Below are 19,038 nucleotides of genomic sequence, written 5' to 3'. Positions count from 1 at the left end.
ATCCACCAGTCCTCCAGATTTCAGGGTTCAGCGCAGGACTAATAACCCTGACTGGTAAAACAAAATTGCTACAGAAACAGCAATCCTTCTACACCTGAGTGCAACAATACTTAATGTCTCCACCCAGGAAATGTAAGCCTGATACAGTGAAAACCAGGAGGAAGCTACTTCATTGCAGCCTTAAATGCTAATGCCATAATGGGCAGTAAGCTACCTCACTGTCCGAAACTGTTGATCTTTTGTGTTAAGCCTAGAAGACAATAATATGCTTAGATAGAAGGTAGTAGTGCTATTCCTCATTACACTGACCTTCACAATAACAGTACAAACAACCAAAGAAAGATGATCAAAAAGGAAACAGAAGGGGAGAGTGCAGCTCAGAGCTTTGCCTACAGATGGAACAGACATTCAGAATGTCTCTGCAGTTCAATCACCCAGTCTGCCTTTGTTCTGCTCAATGCAAACTCAGCAACTTGAGCAGTATACTATAGACAGCAAATCACATTTAAGTACTTAGAGTACTCAATTTGGTCCCTCAAGCCCGATCCTTCATTCAATAAAATGTTCACTGATGTGAATTTAATCTCAACTTTCCATTCTTGCTTACACATAGTAATTTTTTTACCCTATGACCATCAAGTATCTACCCATCTCTGCTGCAAAAAAAAATCAAAGACTCTGCCTTCACTCTGTTTGAGGAAGACTATTCCAAGGGCTCCAAGAGAAAACATTGAACCTTCTTGATTGGGAGATTCTTTTTTTGAACAGTGATTCCCGTTTCCCAGATTCTCCAAAAAGACAAAGTCTGCTCTCGACATTGACTTTTAGACTTCTTTAGGATCCTGTACATTTCATTCACCCCTTCGCACTCCAAATTCCTGAGGAATTCTATTACAACTGCCTGCCCATTCCAGATATCAGTCTAAAGAACCTCTAAATTTCATTGGATTGGGGTGCAAATTATGCTTTTTTAAAAAATTGTGTTTTTCCTTGTATTTTTAAGCTTTTTTTTAAAATATCCTGGTTTATATGTTACAATAGCTAGAAAGATCTTGGCTTTGTTTCCCACTATTCCCCCCCACCACCCCCCCCCCAAAACATGAGAAGGTTAGAATTAGTGTGGATGGAAATAATCAGCAGGAGCAGAACACAATGGTGGGAGTTGATTATAGGCCTTTGAATAGCAGTGGTGATGCAAGGTGCAGAATCAATAAGGAAATTAGATGCACATGCAACAAGAATAATATAGTAATCATAGGGGACTTTAATTAGTACTTGTAACGTCTGGAATCTATACAAGATTCCTTCCTTGGTACACTGAGGAAATAACTGAGGAGAATCAACCATTTTAGATCGACCACTGAAGAATTTGTTCATTTGTAATTGTTGGAAAGGGGCCCACAGAAAGAATGACCATAAAACAACAGGAAGTTCAAAATTGAGGTACCTTAGTCTGAAACATGGACTTTCAATGTAAAGAAGGGAAAATGTGGGTATGAAAGCCCAGATAGGATGGATTGAAAAATTGCATTAAAGTGTGACAATGAACATACAATAATGAAAATTCAAAGAAACAAGACTTGATACATGACCAAGATACAGCAGGGAAACTGGTTTAGTTATCTTTTGTAATCCATCAATGAATCAAAGGATTTGAGGTTGCTAGTAAAAGTGTAAACTTGAGGATTAGAGGGCTCCAGGTATCAATAAACAATGACCAAAAAAGTTGGTAAAGGGAAAAGAGTAAATCTGTGAGGGACATAAAAATACATGAGCTTCTGTGAACATTTCAAAAGGTAAAGATTAAATGTGGACCTCTTACAGAAATAGGAAATAAGAAAATGGAAGTTAAATCAAATACTTCGTGTCTACCTGCAGAGGAAGGAACTAAAAGAATCCAATGAAAAAACAAGAACTTAAAGCATTATATAAATGGGAAATAAAAAATAGCACCCTCGAAACTATTTGCACTGGTAAATTTATATCAAATTAAAATTGTCTTGGAATATTAATAGGAATGCATTCAAAAATCCAAAAAATAAGCCAATTTCCAAGGATGCCAGGTTGGAGTTTTATGATGCTTTTAAAAAAAGTTCATGAAATAGTACTGCACAGGAACAGGCCCTTCAGCTCATGATGTTATGGCAAATTAATTAAGGTAATGACATCTCACACATTCTGCCTGTTCATGGTCCATATCACTTTATACTCACATAAGTATACAAGAGCTTTTTAAATTCTTCTATCACACCTGCCTCCCCCACTAAGTTCAACCCTTGAACTTTCTCCATGCCATGTTAAATGCATGCCTCCTAGTATTAGACACTGAGCCTGAGAGGATATTGGCTGTCTAACTGCGCTTCTCACTTTAATGATCTTCTATCAGGAAGTTTATTAATGGTTAAAAAAATATTGAATAGAACAAAGGGATTTGTGGGTACATATATACCAAGTCACTGAAAGATAGCATGCAGGTGCAGCAGTCGAGGAAAGCAAATGCTATAATGGTCTTTACTGCAAAAGGATTTGACTTCAGAAGTAAAGATGTCTTGGGATATAGGGCCATAGGTAGGTTACACAGCTCAGTTCCAATTTTGATTTTCTTATCAGAAAAATAATGTACTTGCTGGGGAGGGAATATGGAAATGATTTAATTGGATTGATTCTTGGGATGGTAAATTTATTTATCATTCAAGAGAGTTGGGAAAACAAGGCCTTTATCATTTGTTTATAAAACAGAGTTGTCCCAGCTGAAAAATTCAGAATTATTATTATTTTTTTTTAAAGTTTGACAATAAGAGGAAGGACATTCCTCTTAGCTGAGACATCTAGATCTGACAAAGGCAATTTAAGATGGAATCTAGGATGAATTTCTTTACTTTGGTATTCTCTAGCCCAGAGGTCAAAGGAGTCAAGTCATTTCTTTCACTCCTAATTCATGATTGAAAGATCTTTGCATTTTAGAATAATCAAGGGATATGGGCAAGAAAGTGTTTTTGAAGACTGGAAAAATACGCTAGAATTGATTGGCCAACTTCAGTATATTACCATCTTCAGTAGATTTGGCCCCAGAATAGGTATTTTCTGCCAACAATAGTGACCTCACTCAGCATATCCTTCAGTTGGCCAATTCTTAGTTCTGGTCCTTCAACTACACTATTGGCCGTTAGTAGTTCAGAGCCTTTCCCCAAAATGTCAGCATTTCTGTTGGCCACCTCCTCACCTGCCCTCAAACATCACTTTGAACTGAATATGACCTCTAAACTCAAAGGTAATTCAGGTCTTGCTCATTCGCCATTGTCACCGGAGTGACTGAAAACATTTTTATTCAGTTAAATGTATCTTAAAAGAACGCGTTGTTGTTACAGGATGTGGTGAACAGTGGAGGCAGTTGTGTGATTCACTTGGCTTTCTATAATCTCTCTTCCTCCCATAAATTTAGAACTGAAAGGGCAAGATAACAAACAGCTCAGCGCTGTAAACTCTCAACCCAAGAACAGTGCAGAGCGAGCAGAATTTTATACTCATAGGAAAACAAATCAGGACAGTACAGAAACAATGCTGGACAAGGCAGCCTGGAAATTTTGGTGGTAATGAGTGTGAGGAGAAAGACATAGTAATAGAAGGTGAAGAAAAGGGAAGCTGTAAGAGGAGAGTCATAATGGAGAATGGAAAGGGGGTGGGGCAAGAAATGACCAGAATTTAGAGGATCAATGTCATGCTGTCAGGTTGGAGGCTACCCAGACGGAATACAAGGTGCTGGTCTTCCAACTTGAGAGTGGCTTCATTGTGGCAGTGGACCAACATGTCAGAATGTGAATGGGAAGCAGAATTAAAGTGGGTTGCCAGCAGGAAATGCCGCCTGTTGTAGCAGACGGAGCAAAGGTGCTTGATGCTCAATCTAAATCAAGTTAAAAGCAGCCCACTGAGTAAACACAAAAAGCACCAAATGACACCAAAACCACAAATATTATACAAAAACTGCTACTTTCACTTTCATTTTATTGCCTGTTCTTACCACAGACAAGAAACTCCTATTGAACCACTTGATTTGATTAATTCTCTAAGCAGTTGCTAGCACACTCCGTAGTCTCTTGACAAATTTATTGATTCTAAAAATTGACTTGATAAAATAATGCTTCACATGGGAATATTCAGCTTACGGCTGCAACACCACTGAGAAACTCTGGCAAAGAAATAACTGACAGCAGGACAGGTCTGAAAGCACCTTCTTAACTATGGTGCAGGTAATCAAGATCTCATGTATGAATGAACAGGTGATAAGGCAAGATGAAGACGTAATTAAAACAAATCTGAAGGCTGATACACAGACAAGGAGGGAATGAACACAGAAATATGTGAAGAGGTCCGTTTCACCATTCAGTGTGATTAATGTGGAATGAAATGTTTAATGCATTAAAAGCACAAAGTTTCAGCAAGAATGAGCCCAACCCAGCAAGGGACAACAATCCACATGTCAGTGTTCACCTCTCACCCATCATTCTGTGCCAAGACATTCTAAAGAAATTATCTGCAAGCACCCACAGTGGATTGGATGCAGGCTGACAGCTCTTCCCTTCCACCCACACCTTTCCTTCTTCCAGCAGTTTGACTCATGTATTCCAGAAACCTAGTCATGAATGAACCCATGCCTGAAAGCAAGTCAAAAATCTCTTCAATGCCTGCCTCAGTCATAAACTTCAGCTGCAACTCTCATTTACTTGCCAAATTGCCAAGGCATTGGTAAGGCCAAATTTGGAATATTGTGTGCAGTTCTGGTCACCGAATTATAGGAAAGATATCAATAAATTAGAGAGAGTGCAGAGACGATTTACTAGGATGTTACCTGGGTTTCAGCAATTAAGTTACAGAGAAAGGTTGAACAAGTTAGGTCTCTATTCATTGGAGCGTAGAAGGTTGAGGGGGGATTTGATCGAGGTATTTAAAATTTTGAGAGGGATAGATAGAGTTGACGTGAACAGGCTGAGAGTAGGGAGATTGAGAGTACATTGAGAGTAGGGGAGATTCAAACTAGAGGACATGATTTGAGAGTTAGGGGGCAGAAGTTTAAGGGAAACACGAGGGGGTATTTCTTTACTCAGAGAGTGATAGCTGTGTGGAATGAGCTTCCTGTAGAAGTAGTAGAGGCCAGTTTAGTTGTGTCATTTAAGGTAAAATTGGATAGGTATATGGACAGGAAAGGAGTGGAGGATTATGGGCTGAGGGCGGGTAGGTGGGACTAGGTGAGATTAAGGGTTCGGCACGGACTAGGAGGGCCAAGATGGCCTGTTTCCGTGCTGTGATTGTTATATGGTTATAAATTCCAATAATCCTCAAAAGTGTATCAGAAACTTGAATCCACACCTCTCCTGAATAAATTACAATGATTCATACATTCTTGTTCAGCTTAAAGTGGTGAAAACGCTTGAGACTATGCCTCCTAGTTCTAAGCTCACAGTAAAAGAAAAATCTTCACTTTTCCTAGCTGATCAAACCCACTAATTTTTAATAAACACACAAAATGCCGGCAGAACTCAGCAGGCCAGACAGCATCTATGGGAGAAGGTAGTGACGATGTTAAATTTTAGTGAGATTATTCTAGGCTTCAGAGTGTGTAGTAGGCTAATCAATCTTGCTCTAAAAGAATAACTCAGGAATTAATTGGGTACAAAAAAAACTGAAAGTCTGGCATTATTTGTAAAGAAAGAAATTGACTCAATATTTTAAGCCAATAGCCTTTCCTCAGAACTAATGAAAGCTTTAATGCTGATGAAAGGTCACGAGCAAAATTTTACCTGTTGTTCCCCTCTTGACAAATGTTGGCAGTTTTATTTCAGATTTCCAGCACATGCAGTCCTTTTATATTAATCTAGTAAATCCTGAAACACTCCAAGTATACCTTACCTCAAATAGAGACCACGTGCTGCTTTGGCAATAGTTTACTCAATGGCATCCTAAAACTTAGGGAATTCTAGGATAGACAACCCAGTACAAGTCAGTGAATCACCATTTATGGCCTAATTAATGCATTGAGGTTTCAGAACAGAATCATCAGCTGATTATTCCCCAAACAAATAGCTAATGAAATGAGTTTGATTGTATTTAATTAAATTAATCCAAAACACCCTGTATACAGCACTATGCAAAAATCTTAGGCACATGTTAAAAAAAAAATCTGTAAAGTGAAGATGCCTTCAAAAATAAAATGAAGAGTTTCTAAATATCAAAAAATTAATATATAAACCAGTTAAAAAGACAAATGAATATTTCGTATGACCATCCTTTGTCTTTAAAACTGCATCAGTTCTTTTAGGTACACTGTATTGTAGGAAACCTAGCTAGAGCACCTTGGAGAACTTGACAAAATTCTTCTGAAGACTTTGGCTGTCTCTCTTCTGTCTCTCCAGGTGATCCCAGACTGCCTCCATGTTGATATTAGGGTTCTGTGGAGGCCATACCATCTGTTGTTGAAATCCTTGTTCTCTTCACTGAAGAGTTATTTATGACCTTGGGGTCACTGCCCTGCTGCAGAAAGAAGCTGAGACCAATCACTGTTCGTATTGTGTGATGGGTAAGAATCTGCTCGTACTTCTCAGCATTGAGCTTTCCATTAGTTCTGAACAGAACACCAACTCCATTTGCAGAAATGCAGCCCCAAACCTGCAGGGAACCTACACCATGCCACTCTCCAGCTCTTTTATGGACAAACTTCCTGTTTGAGCCAAAAATTTCATATTTTGATTCATCAGTCCAGAGGGGAGTCTTTTGGCTTTGTTTCCACTTCGGAGGTATGGCTTTTTGGCTGCAACTCTTCCACGAAGACCACTTCTGACAAGATTTCACTGGAATGCAGAGGGGGTGTATTTGTGTTGCAGTGGTTTCTGAGAGGTTTCAGAGTAGTGCTGAACTCCTTCCAAATTACATCAGTCTTCTTCATTGTTTCCATGGCAAACCACTGCATATTCTTGCACATTTCATTATGCTTCTTCAGAAGAGCTTGGACAGCACATCTTGAAACTCCTGTCTGTCACAAAATTACTGCCTGGGAGAGCCCTTGCTGATGCAGGATGACCACCTTGTGTCTTGCTGCTATGCTCACTCTTGCCATGGTATAAGAATTGATGATTTGAAGGATAAACTGTCATATCTGCCACACCCTCACCTTTTAGACTGAATGTCCTTTGCCCAACTTGATTCCTTCTACACCCATTTCCAATTCAGTTAAATCAGTTATCACTCAACTCATTATGTCAATGATCATTAGCACCAGTTTGTTATTTGTTTAATCATGCACTGGGCTATATCTCTACAAAGTAATCAAGTTTTTATTTTGAAAAGTGGTCTATTATTTAATGTTTCTTTAACAAAACAATCCCTAACAGTTAAGATTTTGAAAAATGAATGTTTGGAAATCTAAAATTTCTTTTCTACTAATGCAAAAGATAAAAAATGAACATTTTAAACAAACTGTATACACAAAAATCCAGGGTGCCCAATACTTTTGCACAGTACTGTATAACAATGAGGAACATGTTGATTTATCAAATGTACAATTTTTCTAATAACTTCAATAGTGACACACAAAGTGTAATTATTGCTAAGAGTCTAAACAATGGTTTCCCAACCTGGGGTCCATGGATGCCCCAGCTAAGTAGAGCTCTGTAGCATAAAAAAGATTGGGAATCTCTGGTATAAACAAACAAACTCACTCAAAAAAAAGCACAAGACCATACTATTCCAGAACACAACAGCATAAAACAACCCCAGCTCCAGTACTTGGTATTCTTTCACTAGGACAGAACAGCAAGTACCATCACATTGGCTCTGGTAGGTCACAACATTATGCTGTGAAATCGATTGTGTTGCACAGAACAGTGTACAAACTGTGACATCTAATTTTCCCAGTGACTTCAACCATTTGGCAGCAAATGGGTTTCCACCCGCCAATTAACCAACCACCCAAAATAACTAAAAATCATTTAGTAATTAACCATATGTTAGCTTCCAGCTTTAAACTACCCGCATAAAATGGTCAGCAGATAGTTGTTCAGAGCCAAGTTTAACACAAGTATTGTCATCAACATGTTTTTGAAAAATTAGTCAAATCCAAGCAAGTCTGTGACTGGAAATTTGGATTTCTTGGGCCTCAGAGTGTCATAAATTGTTATAATCAGTTCTTATCAGTAACATTATCAAATGTGAAAAATGAACTCTCAACACTCTGAATATTCGTGCTCTCACCACTGCCTCCCAGGCAAAACATACTTAGATGTTATCTTTCACAACTCGGGAGTTATTCCATGAACCTCAGTCAATGGTATATTTATATTTAGGAACAATTTGTGTTCAATGAGACTCCAGACAATGCAAAGATATAGTATCCAGAGGCTAGGATTATTCATCTGAATATGTGAATTTGAATCCTATCATAATGGTTGGAGAATTTAATTATTGTGAATTAAATAAATATGAAATTTAAAATCCAAGTTTAAATGTCATAAAACCACATCTTTTTCACTCATAATTTCAGGCTAGGAATCAGCCATCCTTATTCCATCTATTATCCCGATCTAGACCAAAGTGGCTTGTTCCTATTTTCTCAGTTTTGGATAATTAGAGATGTCAATAAATGGCAACACTAACATTGTGGGAATTAATAAATACAACATAAAATATACCAATTCAAGTTTAAACATTTGCAAGATTCCAGAAGAAATGTTTTGCTCATCTTTGAAAAGTCTTCATGCAATCGTTAATTCTGGACTCCTTTTCTCCTGGATATTAGTAATCTCTTCTAGAGAAGATCTCTGAAACATCAGAGTTAAAATGAGAATATTCTAATTCACCCCAAACTCCATGTGCAGCAGTCTATTCTGGTTCCACATCTGAAAACATTTGACTGTTAAAAAAAAGTATTCCTCTCTCTAATCAATATTCTGCTTCCCCCTATACCCTCTCCTTTTCTCCAATTATGCCATGGCTCTCACATCCTTAGTTTTCACAGATCTACTATTGATAACTAGGTCTTTTTTTTAAAACTGCCAGAGTCTTAGCTCTAAACTTACCCAATTTAAAAAAAAATATACATATTAAATATCAGGGAAGTTTCAAGCCAAGGCTCTGGTAGCTAAAAAGACCTAGTTACCAACAGTAGATCAGTGAAAACTATATAAAAGACAAACACACACATAATAACTTCCCTTAAGATACTCCATAAAATTTTCCTCTTCAACCAATATCTGATACAGCTACTCTGAACTTTCAAAAGGCATTACCAGAATGCAACATGTTGCAAGCACATTTAAGGCAGATGTGTCACAAAGATGGAGCATTTTAGTTTGAGCACATTACATATCCATAGCAAAAATCAGGCTGGTATAGAACACAACCACATAGTTTACTACCAAACTGAGCAGACACCAGATGTGTTATTTGTATTCTCTGAACCCACTGAGTGCATCATCAATTTATTCTCAATATTTCCACATGAAGCTTAGAGTAAGGTTCATGCCAACTACATTCTGCTGTGTCAAGTGGAACTGCAAATTAATGTACTGCAATCAAGCTTTAATACAATACCTTGGACTATTAGTGACATGCAAATTAGATGCTGTAGGTAACCCTGCTGTAGCTATTGCTGAGCGAGGCCACTGTGGATTTCCAATGGTTACTGGACCCACAGATACTGGTCTCTTACTGTAAGGAAAGTATCCGTGGTTAGGAGAGATGATCTGAGAGGACCTGCTGGAAGTCTGTTGAGAAGGTCCTGCCAAGTTGTAAGGAGTATGTCGACTACGATTTAAAATAGGTCCTGAGGCTGCATAAGCTAGACACTGATGACAAGAACAGTTGTGACCTCTGTGCAATGGTCCAGAAATAGGTGGTGGATATGGTACATCAGAACATCTCTGAATTCGTCTCCGAAATCCAGTACTTTTATTTATCTGACATAGACTGGCCAAATCCACCACATAGTTGTATCCGAAGTTCCCTAAATCAACTACTTGTTGTCTTCCAGTGAAGCAACCCTCTAGGAAAATAGAAATGACTGTTTCATAGGCTGTCCATCCACCTTCATCGTTTTCCCATTGCCATACCAGTCCTTGTCCAGGTGCAGTTGACTGAGAATATAGCTGCCTCCTGACTCTTCGCATTCTTCCTGTAAAAATTAAAATAAATTTAAATTCAGAGAGAACACAGGAGGAATATAGAAAATAAAATAATCATTATCTTTCATTGGGATATGCTGCTTGGTAGCTGAATGATATCACATTTATTTTTCCTCAAGTGTAAGTTGTTCCACCCCAAGTTTTTGTAACTGAGGTAGTTAAATAAAATCATACAATATTTAACCTACATTGCCCATCTTTTCTACTTTCTTAAAACTACTTAGATTATACTAGGGAATATTAGTCTGCTATATCCATACCTTTAATTTAGCTGTCAGATATAGAATGACTTAATGGTGAAAACAAGATGGCTTTATTTGCTGTTTCTCACCTTTTGCCTGCTTTTGTCCTCCACACAGCCTGCTTTCCCTTTTTTTTTGAGAGATCAGGAAATTTTGACCAAATCTGTGACTAATGCAGACTAGAAGTAACATTGATCCCGCCTGCCTAGCTTGCTAACCTGAAAATGACTCAATTTATTCTGGGAAAACGAATTGCTCTGTGACTCTTCCAGGAGCAGCTGAATCATTTGCCATCCTCTTATCTGGGAAGTATCCACAAGAATTCAGATTTTTTTCCCCACTATTACATCACTTACTGTATTGCTAGTTAGTCTTGAATGATTCAATGACTTTCATTGCAACATCTGGAACTTCCACAGTGAAATCTATTTACTTAAATAGGCCAACATTTCTTCAAAGATTTAGCTGGACCCATGTTGCAGCATCAGTACATTGGTGTACTCCAATACGTGTAATGATTTGGAGATTGCATTCTTATACTCCTATCTCCTATTACTCTCATTTAGATCAGTGCCTCTACAAAAGATTGATAAAAGTTAAAATGCTTTCTTCATCTTTGCTAGAAAATCATTAATTTCAATTTCAAAATAGATTTGTCCTAAAGAGAACCTGCAGTCCTATTTTACAACACTCAGTTCAGCTGTGCAGTCCCTCCCAACACAATGTATCCCAATAAACATGCAATTTCACTTTACAATTGTCCATTAAAGAACCAACCGTGAAATGCATTTAACAATCACTTCTGCACATACAAGTTTCCTGTTATTCTTTCCAACTTCCTGTGAAGACTGCCATGACAGTGTGCAGGCAGCTTTTAAAACTAGCACATACCTTCCTGCTTACATGTCAGACAATTCTTTTTATCTATTTTTCTGAACTGTCCCATCCTGTTGATATCAAAACAACTCAACCCTTCCTTACATTTCAATCATAATGAATTAAAACTTGCACTAATAATTTTAAGTTTGAAAATAATCAGGACCAAACGACTCCTTGTCAGATTGCAAAACTACATAATACAAATGCTACTCAAATCAGTCCCTGAAAGGGATAACAAATGTAAAAAAAATAGTCCACTTCAAAACAAAGTAGTCTTGCATTAGCCATTTCATGAAAGAGGCTAGCAGGATGGCTGCCACAATTGATAGCAAAGTGCTATGGGCTGAGCAACAACTGACCTTGCATTTAATACGCCTAATTTAATACCACAGATGAAAAGTGTGGAAATCCTTACCACCGGCACTTCCGCACTATGAAATTAATCCAAAAAAAAGAACTAATTTTGTTTGGAAACTTAGTTTTTCGGTGATCCACAAATGAAGATGTTTTGCCTTAAGAAAAACTGCACAGACCTAAAAAAGCCCATATATTATCTGCAGCTACACAGTACTACAAGCTCCCTCAACAGGAGTGAAACAAGCAGGAATAAATCAACTTGCTTTTCCTCAGAACTGGGACTTACCAACTGGTGTTTACCAAGAGAAAACACAACTGGTACTCAGGCCAATCTTGCACTTCACTTGGCCTCCTGCTACAGACTGGTAACTTTGTGGATGCTACTCTCCACTCAAGTCAATATTACCAAGAGGCAGGACAGGCTATGGAGACCGAATCATCTTATTGCTCTTGGATCAAGCAATAAGCACTTAGATACATATTCAAAATTTCTTAATTTCTGATGTGAAGATCTTTCAGAGATCAACCAAAGCTATGATCAAACTTGTCCTGGATGCCTACTTTAATAATATTTTCTGCACAATATGAGTTTGAAATCCCAAGTATTTCAAAACAAAAAATGTGTGACAACTCAACCTCACCTGTTTAAAAAAAATACTATGACCGGAGCCATCTTATAACATTTGAGTTCATAGTGGCTCCAGTTTAATTCATCAGTGCCCATGGGACAAAAGACATTTGTTTCAAATCTCATAGCACATTGCCTTTTCTTTTAAGCCTAATATTGACTTTTACAGCATTACCAAAGTCTGTGACCTTTATTTAACTACATCAATGTGCCTACAGGAGAGTTTTAGCAATAATCTCTCTAAACAAAAGTGTGGCTTTAACTAGCATTTCAACTGCTTTCTGCAAATAGGTCTTTCAGTCTTTTCTCCTCAGATCCAAACTGTCCCAGGTACATCTAACACTATTTTGCTAAGATTAAAATTGGATTATACACAAAGCTGTGCAGTATACAAGCACAAAATAATTGACTGTCAACCTTCAAAATTATATTTTGCTATTCCTGTATGCAAAATTAGTTTCAATAATCCTTATGTTGACCTGCTTCTCACCTACAGAGAAAAGGACTGTCATATTCCACATTGACAATAAAAAGTCAGCACAACTTTATGAAATGTAACATTATGAATCACGTTGAACTAGGAGCCATGAACTGGTTGAAAACATCTCCAAATGCATTTCTCGTCCACAGCACCCATGTAGTTCAATGACCTTTTCTTCCCTGCACAATTGTCAGCACCTTAAAAAAAAATCACGACGGTATAGATACTAATCTGTGCTATCCTTTCTCTGCTCAGCTTTCCTTTCTCCCCATCGTAATTACTGTCTCCCATTCTTCCTCTAATCGCCCTCTCCCCCCAGTTTTGCACTGGTTCCAGGTTTGAACCTTTCAGCCTTCCTCAGTCTCAAATTTAAATACGTCTTGAATTGAATTTCGATTTATTGTCATTTGGAAACCCCAACTGCAAAGCAGATAAAAAAAAATGAAACAATGTTCCTCCAGAATGATATCACAAAAGCACACAACAAAACAGACTACAGCAGAAAATCCACAATGTTTGGCAATCCCCAAATCCAGAGTCTGGAGAGGCTGCTGTGTATTAATATCGCGCTACCATCTTAGTGGGTTCCCCGGAAAGGAGCTCCAAATCCACCAGACAAAACAAGACTACCCAGATACACCAAGTCAGGAGACCAACTCTACCACCCAACAAACCAAAAACTAAAGCTACAAGGTCTACACAAAACCATACAGTTCTAGTTAACATATAGTTATAACAGTGCAAACAATAGTGTCAGCTAATCATAGAAGATCATCAGAAGACTAACCAATTCCTTGCAAATTTGTCAACTTGCATTTATGTAGCACAAAATCACCTCTCTCAGTCACAACCCAAAACGACTTCGCACATAACTTGCTTTGAGATTCTAGAGTAGATGAATGCTTGAAGTGTATTTAGTAACTAGTTTGCACACAATAGCAACCACAACAATATTGCAATGACTACGCAGCGATAGCATTTTTGAAGTTTGTGGGAAGAATACGGGGCACCGTTCTGTGCCAAAGAGTTAATGACCATCTTGGATTTGTGTTTCCCATGCAGAGTAACACCTCTTATACACATTTGCTTGGTTCTACATTGAAGTGTGACAGCTTCCATTTAATGTCTGCATGCTGATGCCAGGCATAAACCTACAAAGTTCTTACTGCTGCCAACTTATATTAGTGCTAAACACTTTTCTCAATATACATTGATTTCATGTGAGACATTGGTAATTTCATGTCCAAAATATGTAACTGCAGCACCACATCAAATTTAACTTAATTCAGCGTCCGAATTGTTGTACAGCTGTACTGAATTATTAGCACATATGTGTGACGATAGTTTACCCAACCATTTTAGACTTGCATACAGAGGCATGGGAACAATGGTACCAATTATTTTGTCAATGCTGTATTTGGCCAAACCCATGAAGACATGCAGCTGCCAGCAACAACAGCCTCTCAGTTGCCTTACAATACTGTTTTAGCCCAAGTATTTCAAACTTCAAGTATCCTGAAGGGGCTATGTCTGTCACACTGAGTTTATTATCACTTTGCTAACACCATCTGCTGCTCCTGAGGTTCTTTGTTGTTCACATTTCAGATTTCCAGCATATTGTTTGAAATTTAATGCAGAGAGATACTATGCTCCAGGAAGCACATTTAAGTGACAGACTTAAAAAAGAACTTGAGGGTTCAAATGCACGGATGTTTGCTGCAAGAGCGAAAGGGTGCAACATAAATACAAGCCAAAGCATTTTACATTTAAAGAAATAGATGCCAAGTGAAAGGGAGGCAAAATGTGATACTTGGTTAGAGTGATATTTGAGAATGATTTAAAGATGGGGAAGGAGAAAGGTCTGGAAGCAAATTCTATGGTATAGACCCAAGGTTGCAGGCCAATGAAGAAATTGAAGGAAATTTTAGGAATGTTTCTGTGATGGTGGGGATCTCAGGAGGATGTAGAGATAAATCATTCACCTAGCACTTCTGGCTGTTATCTCTCCATTATAATAAGGTGGTCTCATCTTTTACCTGCATCCGACAGAATGGCAGGGCTGATGTCAAGTCAGCTCATCGCTCAAGGACAAATTACTCATGACCCAGCTGAGACCCAATCAGAGAGATGTGGACTTCAGATCTGGGCCAGTGATAGTGTCACCAAGCCACTCTTGGATGTCAACTTCAATACTCTAGAGGAGCTTAACTAAGCCTCGAATTAGGAGAAATGTCTCCAGCAGTGTGATTTATTACAATTCCCTAGTTGGAGGGTTGTGGAGGCTGTCATTGATGAAAAACAAGATCAACAAGTTTCTGGATACTAGAGAATCAAGAATGACGTAGGAAAATACCAATAATTGCCCATGAATTTGCTGAATGGCAGTGAAGATTCAAGAAACCAAATGCCCAATCCTGTTCTCACTTCATATGTTTTTAAATCAAATACAATGAAGCCTCCCTCCCCAACACCCAGAAAACACATGTTCTCTTATTTTCAAATGTAGTGGGAATAAGATAGGCTAGTGGTAACCAGGGAAAGATTGCTCACTCATTTTTGACCTTGAGATTTTACAGAGTCTGGAGTAAACTTTGAAGACTCCCAGGATGACTACCTAATGTCTGCATACTGTGCCATGCAGGACAGGGTGTACCCAAGGATTGCACTGGAGGAGTCCAGTGCAATGACTGCAAATTATGTGGGTATGGCAATGTTAGGACACTGAGTGACAAACCTGTGGGAGAGTTATTTGAATTTAGACCCGTTTGCCAGATGTTCACAAGGAAGAACCAGAGTTGGGCTGGGAGGAATGGTGCTAAGTCAATGACGCTGGCCCATCCAGCTTTGTTCTGTTGTAATTACTTTAATGTTGCAGTTACAGAACACCTGAATGCCCCACTAGTACATTTGCAAGTGTGTTAAGATTCCACAACAATGTTATGCATGGAAATTACCAGAGGCAAGACAGGACATATTAGCAGACCATGTGGGTTATTTTTAAAGACCATCCAGTTGTTCTGTGGTAACCAATACTACAACCAGTACTAATATCTATCCGTAGTATCCTTTTGCCTTAAGTCAAATACTCACAGATACTGACTGTAACATTTCAATGGTAAACCAACCATCTTCCTCAGGCACTAGTCAAACGACAAGTTCCACCTAAAGGAACTTTGTCATTTGACGAACTTGAGCCTGAGGAAGGCGATCAGGTTTACTGATGAAACATTGCAATCAGTATCTATAAGTATGTGTCTGTTAAGGCCAAAGGATACTATGGATAGATTTGATAACGTGTCACAAAGCTTCTATAGTCAGCACTATTAATAATCAGGATTCATAAAGACCATTTCTAAATTCAAGTCCTACAGTGGGAGATCAACTCATTATTCAATCCTCTCATAACTTGACCTCTGTGCTACAACCAGGCTCTTTGTAAGGGTTTATTGGTCTTAATAGCTAATCAATTTTATATTCTTACAGGAACTATTTTCAACGTTCTCTATAGGGCCAACAACTTAGTCATAGCAGCAACCGGAAATAAAATCCTTAAAACCCTCAAGAGGTCTGGTAGTATCTATGAAATGAGAAAGTTATCAAATCAGGATGATCTTTCTTCCAAACTGAACAAGGTGGTTGAATTGCTCTTTGTGGAAAACAGTCAGCCTCTGGCATAGCAGTCATTCGCCAGTTTCTGCATCAAGTGGAAAGAATGGTACACTGCTTCTGAATGCATCATGGAGACTAAAATTTTACAAAGCAGCTGAAGGTGAGGCGAAGAAAATCATTCTGATAAACTCCCTGTGATATCCTGGATTGAAGAATGTGAATAATGAAGCCAACAGTATTCCTTAGTTTTAGGTTTAACACAAGCCTGTACAGAATTGTTTCCTCTATACTCCATGCACATCCTTCAATTTTACTCAGGTTTCTTATGCCAAACTCAGCCAAAAACACCTTGATGTTAAGGACAGTCACTTATCTCATCTCTAGATCTGAGCATTATTTATTCAAATTTAGAAAACAGTTGCAATGAGCCCTGGAGACAAGAAATCACAGTTAGGTGCAGCCTCTGGGCCAAGTGGATAAACTGGTTAATTTGACTTCAGGTGATCCCATTGGTGACACTTTGAGGTTTAAAAAAAGAGCTAATGTAAGTGTCAAAACACCATTAATCTGGAACCATTGTGCCTGCTTGTTACTGGGAATAACTTTTGATGTCTGATTTCAAGCAGAGTACAACATCAATTGTTTGGCTTTTACATAAAGACTGTACTTTGACGCTGCAGTGTTCCGCAAGCTTAGCAATTAGCTTGCTGATGTTTCACTGCCAGTTGAGGTGACGTCCTCAGTGCGCAGCAATTGCCAAGCTCAACTCCATGACCCAAGCTACCAATATTCACCATCATACTAGACTATATTTTTCAAGACAATTGGACAGCTCTATCAGGGGAAAAGCCAATGGGTGAAATCTTGATTACAAAGATTTGAGTACAAAAAAACTATGATGATATATTGGTGCTCTCTGTAGACATTCTCCACTGAAGTTGTTAAAGTTGGGAAAATATAAAGTCCCCAAGATACTAATTCAAATAGCAGAGGAATTAACTCCAGCATGCCAGCTAATATTTAAACTCTGATTAACACCACAGAAATAACATTGCACTTAGAGCATACACAAACTGCCTTACTTCCTACTTCAACAACAATACTTCAAAAACACTTCATTAACTGTAGAACACATGGGATGACAAAATTAAATTATTTCAATTCTGGCAAGGTCAGAAAGTTGTAAAACTACCACCACTATTCAGGGCCAGACAAAGATAAAAAGCCATATAACTTAAGATCAATCATTGCAATAATGCACTGAGGTAATAGCCGAATCATTTAGAAAAACAGTAAATTCTGCTCAATTATCTTGTGATTAAGTTTTATGAAGGAAATTGACAAATCTGCTAGTGTTCTGAGGTTGTAACAAAAAGGACAGACAAAAGGGAACTGGCAGATGGAATATACTTAGATTTCAACAGTGTTGATAAAGTGCCTAATTGCTGCGGAGACTGGCTTCGGCGGGGGGGGGGGGTCATTTTCGTACCAGCAATAATCAAAAGCCACAAGGATCAGCGTCAGGGCCTCAATTATTAAGAGTCCATATTAATAACAGGTGACAGGACCAAGTCGTTAATGTAGATAGCTGCAACCATTTACTGATGATACAAAGATAGATGACCTAGTAAATTGTCAGAAAGGAATTAAACATGTGACCAAAAAGTAGAATGTTGGAAAATGTGCACTCTGGAATGAAAAAGTAATTTAATATTTAAAAGGGAAGATATCATCAACACAAGGGGATGTTGTAGCCATTGTGCTAAAAACACAAAATGTATTCAATTGCTGTAAATAATTGGAAAAACTAGTGAAATGCTGCCAATTATCACCAGTGGTATAAAATAAAGATATTTTACTACAACTGCACAGTTGTATCAAAATACCTTTATGGTACAACTTTATTGGTGAAACCATTGAGTATTGAATACAGTTTGGTTTCCTCTTTAAGCAATGATATTATTTAACTGAAGGCAGTGCAGAGGATCACCCACAATTCCTGGGATAAAAGGAGTAATATGAAGTAAGATTTAATTTACACTTGGAGTGACATAGAATGGCAAGTGATCTTATTAAAATTCAAGTTACTGAGGTGGCTTGACAGGCCTATGCTAAGAGAATTCTCCAATGGGAATATCTAAAATAGAGGGCATTATTACAGAATTAGGGGTGAACAATTTCAAATGGAGACCAGTAGAAATTCTTCTCTCAAGAGTTGTGTATTCTCTACCACTGAGAAAATTGACGAAGTCTTTAAATATCTTTAAAGAAATTAACAGAGACAGACTTCAAAGGAATGAAGGTATGGAGAGACCACAATGAAAGAAGCTGGTTACCATCTTAATGAATGGTAAAGCAGCTTAAGGAGCTGACTGCCTTGCTCCTGCTGTTTCTTATTTTTTCTTCTTTACATAAAATCCAAAAACATCAACTGCAATTATCGTCTGAATCTCCTAAAGGAGATATGCATTTGTTATTTTCTTTACTTATGTAATTTCTAACTTCAAGACTCTAAAAACTAAAGTTCTTTGAAAACAAATCAAGTAAAAGTACTTCCAATGAAGAGATTCTCTACCCCAAAAACTAAACGTCATAAATATATTAACAAATACGTAGCCCGCTGGAATCAATTAAAAACAGAAACAGTGAAGTAATTGGAATAAAACCAATGAA

The 19,038-nt window shown here is 38.0% G+C and overlaps 1 protein-coding gene across 2 annotated transcripts in view; it reads right to left on the bottom strand.

The window, feature by feature from the left end:
• Positions 1–19,038, bottom strand: part of dtx2 (deltex 2, E3 ubiquitin ligase) — a 53,754-nt gene that overhangs the window by 33,913 nt on the left and 803 nt on the right. For both annotated transcript variants that reach the window (XM_059973008.1, XM_059973009.1), the window contains exon 2: positions 9,580–10,159. In XM_059973008.1, the coding sequence (XP_059828991.1) occupies positions 9,580–10,159 (580 nt within the window). The remainder of the gene's footprint in view (positions 1–9,579; positions 10,160–19,038) is intronic.

Source organism: Hypanus sabinus, chromosome 6 (assembly GCF_030144855.1).
Source record: "Hypanus sabinus isolate sHypSab1 chromosome 6, sHypSab1.hap1, whole genome shotgun sequence".
NCBI classification, from domain to species: domain Eukaryota; kingdom Metazoa; phylum Chordata; class Chondrichthyes; order Myliobatiformes; family Dasyatidae; genus Hypanus; species Hypanus sabinus.
This window is presented reverse-complemented; position numbering and strand designations above follow the sequence as displayed.